Raw genomic sequence first — 11,456 nt, forward strand, 5'->3', positions numbered from 1 at the left:
CTGCGTGGTAGACTCAGTCTGTCTATTCTAACCACTATAAATGCCACTTTTTCAGCACGGTAACGACATCGACCTGCGACCTCTGGGCTCGAGACAGATGCACCGTCAGAGTTTCACCGTGCACTGTGGCACAGACGGCTCAGGTAAGACCAAAGCGCCATCAGGAGACACTGGAGAGTCCATGTGAAACGACAGCGCTGTCTTGTGAGAGTCATTGTTTAGATGGGATGTAGCACCCTCTGATGACTGGTGAGTACCCAGGTGAGACGACAACAGCCTCTCCGGTGGTGCTTCTTTTGATCAAACTGAGATATAATGCCTTCTGGTGAAAGTTCCTGTCCAGGTGAGACGGTTTCACTCTGGCGGCGAGTCCCTGTACGGGCCTAGGTGAGATGCAGCGCCCTCTGACCCGTCTAGGGGGTCCCTGCATTAGCTGAGGTGGGGCTCCAGCGCCCTCTGGTGGGAACGGCTACCGCTCCTGTCCAGGCGAGACGTTCTAGTGGTTCGTGCAGGGGTGCAGCTTGGACCTTGTTTCAAGCAAAGGACCTTGTTTCTGCTCCTAAGTCAGAACAGTCTCAGACATATAATTGAAGACACCAGTCGTGAGCGCCTGCTTGTATCGAGACAGAGGCTTGGCTCACTAATTCGGTGCAGAGGGCTGTCTTCGTCACTCCTTACAACTACTTGCGAACATTACAAGTAAGCCTAAAAAACGACGAAACCAAGTAGTGTGAGGATCGTTAACGATACCGTTGTGCCCACTCTGTCGTCAGGCGAGCTGATGTTTCTCGAGGTGCGTGATGACGGACTGGTGCTACGGAGCGTCAACGGCGTCATCGTAGAGCGCTGGTGGTTCGAGAGACTCGTCAACATGACCTACTCGCCCAAGAACAAGATTCTCTGCCTGTGGCGGCGCAACGGCGGCAAGACGCAGCTCCACAAGTACTACACCAGAAAGGTGAGAGGGCCGGCGGTGGATGGCTGGAGTGGGTTTCATGTTCAGTTATAGGGTACGCTGCTATGTCCTGTAGTTAGAGTTCCGTCGGTAAAAGGCTGGTGTCGACGGTGATATGCTTTTGACCAATATGACGTTAGAGGAAAAATGTAACTCAAGTAGTCTAGAAAATGATGAAAAAGGCACTCTGCAAGAGGGTCTTCGATTCATCTTTTACTAAATTGTCTAATACTGGATTATTTTCCGAGTTAAAATAAAATGCCTCCTAGCACATTCTCTGGTCGATAGCCGCTGTCACCTTCATGAAATGCACCTCCTATCATTGCACTAATTCTGGGCGAATCTTTCATTCGCTGCTAACCTCTCTCCTTCGCCAGTGCCGGGACCTCTACTACTGCGTCAAAGAGGCGATGGAGCGGGCTGCGGCACGCGGCGCCGGCGCAGCGCCCGGGCTGGACCTGGGCGGAGAGTTTCCCGTCCAGGACCTGACCACTGGCGAGGGAGGCCTGCTTCAGGTCTGCATGGAGGGCGTCGGCCTGCTCTTCGCCACGTCCAAGGTAACACCAGTATGCTGACGCCAGATGATGTGCTTGTGTGGCTTGTAGACGCACCGGCTGAGCCGCTATCGCCTATCCTTTCCTCATTCCTGGGTTGGGTGGTGCGGGCAGTCCCCACTCTACTTTATTTTCGAGTTGTGGAGAATGCTTGACTGACACCTAGATGGAGCAGTTTGATGCATTTTTATCTCTCCTTGCATGCCGGTTGCTGCGATAGAGCAGGCCGCTGACTCGCTTTAGCGTTCTAACTATTAGAAGACTTGCAAGTTGCGCACTGTGTTATAGCGGTAGTTGCAGTTCAAGTCAGAAAGAGCACCGACCGAAAAACTTCTGAGATGGTCGCCACCCACTGTCCTAAGGCGGCGCGGCCGGCGCGTCTCTGGCTACGACACGGCTAACGGCGCATTTCTCTGTTCTATGCCGTCACAAAGGACTTTGAGGTACAGATCGGGGCCGGTCCCTCGTAGAAAAGCTTCCGTACCTCCCGCGTGATCGGCACGCATGCGCAGGCTGTGGGTCACGTGACCATCTCTCAAGCTGCTTCGGCTCTGCTCCTGGGAGCTGCGAGGGCTGCAGCTCGGTAGCTTTGGCTGGCTTCTAGTGGTGTTGTCTGTAGCGAGCTGTGCGTACAAGCTGGAGGACGAATAGTCTAAAGGAGATCCCGGGCTTATTCGCCGGTATAAAACTGTTCGTCGGAACACTATGTCCAAAACATTTAAATGAAAAAGAAATAACGAACATTGTGTCGGAATCGTTCTTACTCCTTGGTCAAACGATAGACGGCCACGGTTTATGCATGAAATGAAATAAGAGAACAGTGAAAATTGATAGAACTCTCAATGCATCAATAAGAAAGCAATCACCGAAACACAGCATCATCTGTCGGCGACGATACATGGAAGTGGAACGGATCACTTTGGAGGTCACTATCGGTCCGTCCCAATGTCGGGCATGACTGTCACTTCCGTTCAACGCTCCTTTCCAGCACGGTCCTGCAGTGAACCATGTGAATGCGAACTAGTGAACTCTGGAATGGCTTAAAAGCTTTGCACATGAACATATAAGGCCACGCGCTTGTGATTTGTGACGTCAGCACGGTTTTGAAGAGCTTGGTGTTTTATTGTTCATATCATGAATGCTTCTATGTGGAAGACTGAAGCAACAGCTGCATAAATTGCTTCTTATTGTGTTATATCTTTTATTACTTTCTATGAAGCAGGTATAACTTTTAAAATCAAGTTCGAGCATTACCCACTTCTTTTAGCTATTTATGCTGAAATGTACGGTCTCGGGTCTAAACCGATGATTTGCACATTACAAATCAGTATTGAGTAGGTTTTACGTTTAGCTGCACATTTTATAGGTGTTGGTAATCGTTTCCCGTTTTCGGTAATTTTACATATTTGCGTTTCTTTCACAGTTCTTCGTCCGGTTGGACCACATCAGGAAATGCTTCACGCAGAAGGGAGGAATCTTCGTGCTAGAGGAATTCAGTAAGTACTGCAAATGTGTTTAGGACGTGTGTGGTTAATGGGTAGCCGGTCATTTTTATTTTTAACGTTTTACGTCCAAACCCACTCCATCAAATCGACATACCAGCTTAGGAGACCGGCCGATAACCGTCTAAGCAAAACAGAGGCACCCGTTTCTAGGCAGAAATGCACTGCTGCTTTCGAGAGATAAACGGTTCGAAGGGTACACTCACCGTCTTATGTCGGCTGGCTGGATGCCGATAACCTTGGCATCTGCTCTAGTTCCTTTCCCGTGCAAGATGGTGTAGGTAGCCTTTAGACAGCTCATGATCATTGATCACGGACCATGTAGGATCCAGCATCGGTATAGCACTCACTGAAGTGCGTCGCAGTTCACCCGTCACACCACGAATGCTCTCCAAGGCCCAAATCACAGGGTGGCTGTCACTGCGATCCACCCACAGTCCACAGGGCAGAGGGCAGCCATTTGAGTGTTGTGCACCACAGTTCACAATTCACATTGCTAAGTTCAGCCAATCACCAGTTCATCGGTCCGTCCGTCCGTGACCAAACGTTTGGCCAACGCCGACCCAGCACCCGCGCCGTCACTCGACAAGCGACTGAAAGCGCATCGGCCCATGCACTCGCTCGGCTCTGCTGGCATGATGCCAGGTGACCTTGATAGAGGTCAGACGAATGGGTCGCGGGGTTACTTTGACATAGCAGGTTGGCTTACTGAGACTTCTTTCCCCTGAAATGCCGGGGTTGTATTCTTACGTTTATCTAAAAGCCAAGATTGAATTTTTAGCCGATCGAAGATGCGTTTAGTAAGTGCCTTAGGCATTTACTCCACAGAATGTCACCGCCCCCGTCTGGCCCCGACCCATTCATGTGACCCCTGTCGAACAGGTCACCCGTCTTACTCGTCACTATTTTGCCACCGCTGCTACTGGCTCGTTTTGTTTTGCTAATTCTTAACGGTCCGAAAAGACAGTTTTATGCAACAGACCGATAAAACATACATATTGCATAAGGCCGATCGTTCGGCTTTTTGTACTCGCTCCCCAATTTGCGAACGTTATCCGTGCCCGTAATATATACCAGTGGCGTTTAACATGTTTTGTTTTCTTCCGTTTCAGATCCCAAAACTCGGCAGATATTACAGAGGAAATATAAATCGTCGATGGTGAGTAATTCAACTCGATAGGTTATCCTATATTTCCTTTTTGAACCTAATTGGTAGCATTTATCCGCGTAACTATTATACCCTGGGATTCTTGGACTGCGGCAAGAGAATTAGTTATGTCCAGGGTTGTGCTTGACTCATGAGTTGAGTCAGAAATTTGACTCAACTCTGACTCAAATGAGTCAGATTTGAGTCGAGTCGGATAAAATGTTAAGCTGTTGAGTTGAGTCAGAGTTGAGTCGGACAACAATATTAAGGCGTTGAGTTGAGTCAGAGTTGAGTCAGTAAAATAACTTTTGACATTGAGTTGAGTCAAACATTTAGGAACATGAGTCAGCTGACTCAACTTTCTAGAAACAAGCTTTTCATTCCCTCCCCCCCCCCCCCGCTTAACAACTTCGCCCTGGCTCTGCTGCCGGATTTTTTTCCACCCCCGCCCCCGCTCAGCAACTTTTTTATCTGAGTCAATTTTGAGTCAACTCACTTGACTCAACAAAAAAATTTGAGTCAAGTTTGAGTCGACTCATATTTTCATTGAGCCGCTTGAGTCATGAGTCGAGTCAAGGGAAAAATCAGCTCCTTGTTTGAGTCAGAGTTGAGTCAGGGCTTTCTGAAGTTGAATGATGAGTCGAGTCGGCAAATTTTTTTTTGAGTCGAGCACAACCCTGGTTATGTCGTGCCGTTTATATACCTAAGCATAAGCAGGTACGATAAAAAACGAGAGTTTTTGCAAAAGGCGTAACCGCGTAAAGCGTGTTTTTGGCGCACTACATAGGCTATACCGAGCCTCTCGTCTCGTACTGCTGAAAAATATCCAGGCTTTTTAGGTATGTTTTGCTTTCCCAATCAGACCTCGCGTGCCTTCTGTCCCGTTCTGACCCCCCCCCCCCTCCCCCTGCTATCGTTCCAGGCCGATCAGATATGCTACTCGGTGCTATGCGTCTTCTCCTACGTGGCTGCCGGGTCAGAGCAGAAACGACACCTACAGCAGCGACTGGCGCCTGCCTCCTGAACCTGTCGCCCTCCTGTCAGCTCTTCTCCAGGGCGCTGCGGCACTTCCAACAGCATGATCAGACGGCTGCGTCAGAGGAGCGGTGTCCCGAGTTGATCAGTGATCACCTCGGGACACCGCTCGAGGTGATCACTCGTGAAACCATATGAAAGTGCTTCTTTATCAGCGAGCGAAAAAGAAGCACTTTCATATGGTTTAAAGTTCGACTCGGGCAAAGACCAAGTATCATTAGTTGAACACGTTGCTAAAAATTACAAAAATAACGATACTAATGTTGACAAGGGCTTTGTTCAGGGAGTAGTGACATGTTGCAAGATTTTGGCTGACAAAGAGAACAGCAGCCTGCCAAGAAGATATCATGAGGCACTAGATTCACTAGCCAAGGACGATTCTATTATCATTACTTCAGCAGACAAAGGTGGGGGTATCATCGTCATGGACAAGAATGATTACTTAGAGAAAATGAATGAACTTTTGAAGGATAAGGTATATGAAAAGAAAAAGACAGGTTATGCAAAAGCTGAAGGAGAAAAATTCAATAAAGAGGCTCGAAAAATTCTTAAAAAGTCTGAACAAGGAAAACAACTACTTTACACATTGGAACAAGATCCTTTGCCACCTAAAATGAGAGGGCTCCCAAAGATTCACAAACAGGGCATACCGATGCGCCCCATTACGTCAGGCATTGCAAGTGCGCCCCATAGGTTAGCTAAGATACTAGCCAAACCGTTGACAATGACTCTGGGAAGCTTAAGTGACGCTCACTTAAGGAATTCAGGGGACCTCATTGAGCGGTTAAAACAAACGCAATTTAACGGGAAAAAACTAGCGAGCTTTGACGTCAAGGCGCTATTTACAAACGTCCCTATCGACGGCGCTATAAAGGCGATTGAAAAAGCGCTGAACGGCCTAACTGAAGATTCATTACCATTACCAAAAGAGGATTATCTGTCTTTAGTAAAGCTCTGCCTCAACTTTCATCCGTTCATCTTCAACAAAGAAGAATATGCACAAAACGAGGGGCTTGCCATGGGCTCACCTCTCAGCGCAGTGGCTGCGTGCCTATTTATGGAAATGTTAGAGGAGGAGGAATTCAGCAAGGTGATGGGGAATGATACAAAATGGTATCGTTATGTGGATGACATTTTAGTCATTGCGCCAGAGGAAATGGATCTAAACGTGAAGCTACAAGAGCTGAATCAAGTACATGGGAGCATTCAATTTACACTAGAAGAAGAAAGAGACCAAACACTTAACTTCTTAGACGTTAAGATTATCAAGGAAGATGTTAGTGTAAAGTTTGCGGTCTATAGAAAGCCAACAAGTAAGGAGGATTATATTCATTTTTATTCTGCACATAGCATGAGAACAAAGTCAGGGGTCGTCATTGGCTTTTTCCTGCGCGCATACCGTATTTGCAGCGAAAAGTACATCGCAGATGAGATCAAACACATTTTCGAGGCATTTGAACGGCTCAAATACCCAAGAGCTTTTCTCATTAGATGCAAGAACAGTGCCAAACGCATAAGAAAGAAGAAAGAACAAGCAAATACAAGAAACCAAAATGAAGAAAGACAGCAGAAAAGCAAACGAGTCATTGTTGTGCCACATTCTAAACAAGTGCAATGCTTAGCAAAAGGGTTAAAACAGGCAGGTGTTAGGCTGATAGAAAAATCTGGAACAAAAATAGGTGACATGATTAAGGGAGGAACTGAAGGACAGCGAAGGGCGAACAGCGTAGTCTACCAAATTCCTTGTGGGGGCTGCCCAAAAGTATATATCGGTGAAACTTACAGAGGGCTCAAAACCAGAGTAACTGAACACAAGCGTGATTTGATAAATCATAATTTGTCTAACTCAATTACGTTACATGCCGAAACAGAGGGTCACCTACCTAAGTGGGATAAAGCCAGTGCGGTGAAATCAGGTCTGAAGAGATCGCACAGAAAAATCCTTGAGTCGGCATTAATTCAAAGTGTGTCATGTACGAACCATAAGGGGGGCTTTTACACCTTAGGAGGGGCGATTTGCGGTCTTGCATTCCAGAAGTATATAAAAACATTCTACCCGTGATATTGTGAGAAAAATTGCAGAGTGTGTATTTGCGATGTGAGCTTTTATACCATTTTCTTTTTGTATTATGGGAAGCTAGCACTGAAGATGATCTATTCGAAACGCGTTTGCGAAGGCTTTCTATAATACAGTACCTTTATATTTAAAAAAGTTTCACTTATCTAGTCATATAGATCACCTCGGGCTTGTTCTCTCTCTGGACACGGCAGTACTGTCGGCTCCACTCTTCCTGGACAGGACGATACTGTCGGGTTGTCTCCCGGACAGGGCGATACTGTCGGGTCGTCTCCCGGACAGGGCGATACTGTCGGGTCGTCTCCCGGACAGGGCGATACTGTCGGGTCGTCTCCCGCACAGGGCGGTACTATCGGGTTCCCTCTTCCCGGACAGGGCGATACTGTCGGCTCCACTCTTCCCGGACAGGGCGATACTGTCGGCTCCACTACTCTTCCCGTACAGGGCGGTATCATGTCGGGTCTTTCTTCGCTCAGTCGTAACGACGGTAGATGTGAGATTAGCGGTACTTAGCAGGCGGTTCCGATGAGGATGACATTTCAGCTGGGGATGGAAGCTCACATTGAGCCGGTGGCGAGGGGCTGGATGCGATGGGATGGACTATAGAAAGGAGAATCTATCCGGAGGGTATTATCACGGAATATATAGTTTACGACATATGTCGAATATATGTCGTATGTATTCCGTGGTATTATCATGGTATTATGATTGAAACCCGGTTGCTGGAGTCTATGAATGGCAAAGATGTTGGGCTCATTACTTCAGATGATCACAGGCTGTCAGGCTTGCCTATACATTTAAATCAATAGCACTTCGCTTGTATTTCCTTATATTGTTCTACATGAGTGCCGGGGAATCGGGAGGGGAAGCGTGTAATTATCAATGTTGTCACATGTTGTCGTTTGTTTTGATCTTTGTATGAGATTGCCGCGGCCTGGCTCAGAATTTGACGTTAGCCTGCCCGCGGCACTGGCTGTGGTAGCTGGGGCAGTCGGTTGCGCGCTATCCAAGCGTCTTCAGAGGTTCTCTGCAGTCTGCGGGCTGTTCGTTGTTGTTATGATCAGAACGAGAGGCGCCAGGCTTGTGCTTATATGATATAAACGTTTACGATGCCTTTGCCAAGCCGGTTCATGGCAAAGGAACACTGCGCATCGGCCGAATGATCTATCTATTCTGCTCTCTGTGCTCGATTGCATTAGCTACATGATATAATTGTGATCGTGCTCTCAATGTCGGGCGTTTTATTGTATCAGCTCCATTTTACTAATGCTCTGAGGATGTCGCGCTATTCTGGTATGCGTCTCTTCAGACGTCGCTGTTTTTACAGAACTGACTTGTTGGTGTGAATGCAAGTATTTAAAGAATGTTTAAGATGAATGAGATTTATCATCAACTTTCATCCATTGTTCTTGTGGCTCTATGTCTGCGCAATACATAATAAATACATACAAATTGTTTGGTGTTTCAAGATAAGTTTCCATAGATCACTGAAGCTGGTACTTATTATGTACGATTATTATCATCGTTTGGTTTTGCCTACAGACGTTTTCGCATGGTCACGTTTTGTATAAACATCATCACAGCTTACTGATAGGACGACTGATGCCAGACATCTACGATTAGGGCAGACGGTACACCACGCCGCGCTAAAACGCGCCCTAAACAAACATTACCTATCTTGACTCGTCTATGCTTTCAGAAAATCAAACAAACAGATACAATCGAATCGATTGTAATTGTCAGCCCATAAGCTGACAAGCGGCAAAATTCATACGGATTCATTCATTGCGCTAACCCGCACATCAATAGTTACGAAAAGCGTTTGTGCGAGGCGTTTGATTGCACTCATTTGTCCACGATAACACCCACACGACAGGCTGGAGTCTGGCGAAAAACGATTTAAATCCAGTTCACGGCTCATCGTGTCACACTGTGTGGTGCTATATCCCGACATCGTTCTCACGGCAACACCCGACTAGCGCTGGCACACAGTGCCTTTTGATGGCACTGTGAACGCCCGTCTACCTCCACAGCCGTCATCTGGGACCCCCGGACGGTGTGTGTGTGGGGGGGGGGCGGGGGCGGGGGAGGGGTCAGCGGCGGCGGGTGGGTACCACCTCGAACGGCTTGGGCGTGGTGACGCCGAGCCGGTCGGCGCTCGACAGGTCATGCTGGAAGCCGGCGGGGAAGGCAAAGCTGTACCGCTGCAGCGCGCACGTCAAAAACAGGAACAGCTCGGATCGAGCCATCGCCTCGCCGAGACACGAGCGTTTGCCGACTGAGAACGGCATCAGCGCCTTGCTGGGGCGCACGCGGCCCTCCCTGTCAAGGAAGCGTTCTGGTTTGAACTGCTCTGGTTCGGGGAAGTGGGCCGGGTTCCGATGGATGGCCCGCAGCAGGGACACGAGGATGGTGCCGCGTGGGATCGTGTAGCCACCCAGTTCGAACTCCTGCTCGGCCGAGTGCAGCACGCCCATCGGCACAATGTCGCCGAACCGCTGGGTCTCCATCAGGAAGGCCTCTGTGAAGGGCATCTGCTGGCGGTCGGCGGCCGACGGAGGCCGGCTGGCGCCCACCACCTGATCAATCTCCGCCTGAATGCGCCGCTGCGCCTCGGGCCGCGCGCACAGCAGGCAGAAGGCCCAGCGCAGCGTGGTGCTGGTGGTGTCGCTGCCGGCGCTGAACATGTCGCCGATGCTGCGCGCCAACACCTCGTCCGTGAACCGCTGCGGGTCAGAGCGCTGCTCCAGCAGGAAACACTCGATGTAGTCGCGCGGCTCCGAGGTCGGGTCGAAGTCGCGCCGGTGCGCCTCCAGCACAGGCGCGATTAGGTGCGTCTTCGGGTAATTAAAGAGCTCGATGACTTCGTCCAGTCGAAACAAGCTGCGCGGTAGCACTTTCAGCAACCAGGGCACCATCACCGCGATGTTGAGCCGCTTCGCCTTATCGGCGACACTCTTATTCTTCTCGAGGATGTCGAGCACACGCGTGTCCTTCATGCTCATCGTCTCGCCGGCCACGATGCCCCAGATGATGTTGACCACGGCCAGATCCAGGCTGTGGTCAATCGTCAGGGGCTGGCCCTCACTCGGAGCCACTACGTGCTCCAGGAACGCATCCACCTGCTCTCGAATCACATCCTCCAGGCGGGCCTTGCCCATGCCGAAGTTGCGCAGATGGAAGAGCGTGAAGCGACGTCGCACGTGCCAGTCCTCGCCGACAGAGAAGATGAGCCCACGTTGGACACCGAGCATTTCGAGAACGGGGCCGGCCATCCGACCCGTGGAGGCCGGCTTGTTGAAGGCCTCTCTCAGCAAGGCAGGGTCGGAGATGACAACCATAAGGTCAGAACCCATCTTGACACTGTACAGAGGGCCATACTGGCGCTGCCACTCCACAAAGGCCTTCTCCGGGTGGTTCTGGTTCATGGCGAACGCGCGTCCCACCAGCGGGATGTTGACGGGACCTGTGGGGATGAAAAGATAGGAGTGATCAACGGCGCCACACAACGCGTTTGTGCGAGAATGAGCGAGCAAAATATTGAACTCCTTCACTGGTTCATGCATGATCGTTGTGCGATCGTAGCAAGGTGTCGTGTAGTTAAGCATTATGAATTTGATGTACCAAGTTCATAGGGTTAATTAAGCATCAGTTCATGGATGACCGTAGGGTACTTTGATACAACAAAGCCTTTGACAGCAGGTAACAAGCGCTAACAATCGGATCGCCAACGTATGCACGCCAGCTTGACGACCTAACGTGCCACGTACCGGCGATCACCCAATGCACTGTATCCTGGGACCAGCTTTGCGGCTTTGGCACTCACCGGGCGGGCAATTCTTGGGTTTCTTGTTCTTATAGAGCACCCATGCCACCACCAGCAGGATGATCAGCACCACCGTCAACATGACTTCCTCCTCAAACGGCGTGTGACCACACCACCAGCGCCCTCGACGAACGACGAACCCACACTGCTACCCCGCCCACTAAACCGACCTGACCGACGGCGCAAACAAACATGAGAGGCCGCTGACGACACCGGCCGAGAGCCGACCAATCAGAGGGTAGATAGGCGCGCTCCGCCGCCGGACCCAAGGTCGTCCTGGGAAGGGGGAGGGGAGGGTGACGAAGCGGTTTTGGCGGTCCGAGTGCAGAGATGCGTGCGCGGAGATTACGTGTGAGACCG

At 49.9% G+C, this 11,456-nt stretch overlaps 2 protein-coding genes across 7 annotated transcripts in view; one reads left to right on the forward strand and one right to left on the reverse strand.

Moving 5' to 3' along the window:
- LOC122365243 (MAP kinase-activating death domain protein-like) overlaps nt 1–5,209 on the forward strand; it is a 67,417-nt gene extending 62,208 nt beyond the window's left edge. For all 5 annotated transcript variants that reach the window (XM_043336262.1, XM_043336261.1, XM_043336264.1 and 2 more), the window contains 6 exons: nt 56–143; nt 774–958; nt 1,333–1,512; nt 2,933–3,005; nt 4,124–4,170; nt 5,081–5,209. In XM_043336262.1, the coding sequence (XP_043192197.1) occupies nt 56–143; nt 774–958; nt 1,333–1,512; nt 2,933–3,005; nt 4,124–4,170; nt 5,081–5,182 (675 nt within the window). In that variant the 3' untranslated portion in view covers nt 5,183–5,209. The remainder of the gene's footprint in view (nt 1–55; nt 144–773; nt 959–1,332; nt 1,513–2,932; nt 3,006–4,123; nt 4,171–5,080) is intronic.
- Nucleotides 5,210–8,815: 3,606 nt separating this feature from the next.
- LOC122365245 (cytochrome P450 2J6-like) lies at nt 8,816–11,406 on the reverse strand. 2 transcript variants are annotated; one of them, XM_043336268.1, is made up of 2 exons: nt 11,041–11,406; nt 8,816–10,736 (listed from the first exon to the last, which is right to left on the reverse strand). In XM_043336268.1, exon 2 carries the CDS (start codon nt 10,696–10,698, stop codon nt 9,364–9,366), a length of 1,335 nt encoding a protein of 444 aa, XP_043192203.1. In that variant the 5' UTR covers nt 10,699–10,736; nt 11,041–11,406; the 3' UTR covers nt 8,816–9,363. The 2 variants fall into 2 exon arrangements, with proteins under 2 accessions (XP_043192203.1, XP_043192201.1); XM_043336266.1 differs by having other exon boundaries at nt 11,097–11,393.
- Between the last annotated feature and the right edge of the window lie 50 nt (nt 11,407–11,456).

This window comes from Amphibalanus amphitrite, unplaced genomic scaffold (genome assembly GCF_019059575.1).
Source record: "Amphibalanus amphitrite isolate SeventyFive unplaced genomic scaffold, NRLGWU_Aamphi_draft 000725F_arrow, whole genome shotgun sequence".
In the NCBI taxonomy this organism is placed as follows: domain Eukaryota; kingdom Metazoa; phylum Arthropoda; class Thecostraca; order Balanomorpha; family Balanidae; genus Amphibalanus; species Amphibalanus amphitrite.

Bases quoted from the DNA above. Each gene is read 5' to 3' on its own strand.
- LOC122365245 (XM_043336266.1), bottom strand. From the start codon at position 11,178: ATGTTGACGGTGGTGCTGATCATCCTGCTGGTGGTGGCATGGGTGCTC. The intron at 10,737-11,096 runs GTGAGTGCCAAA...TCATCCCCACAG, and splicing joins ACCCAAGAATTGCCCGCCCG to GTCCCGTCAACATCCCGCTG.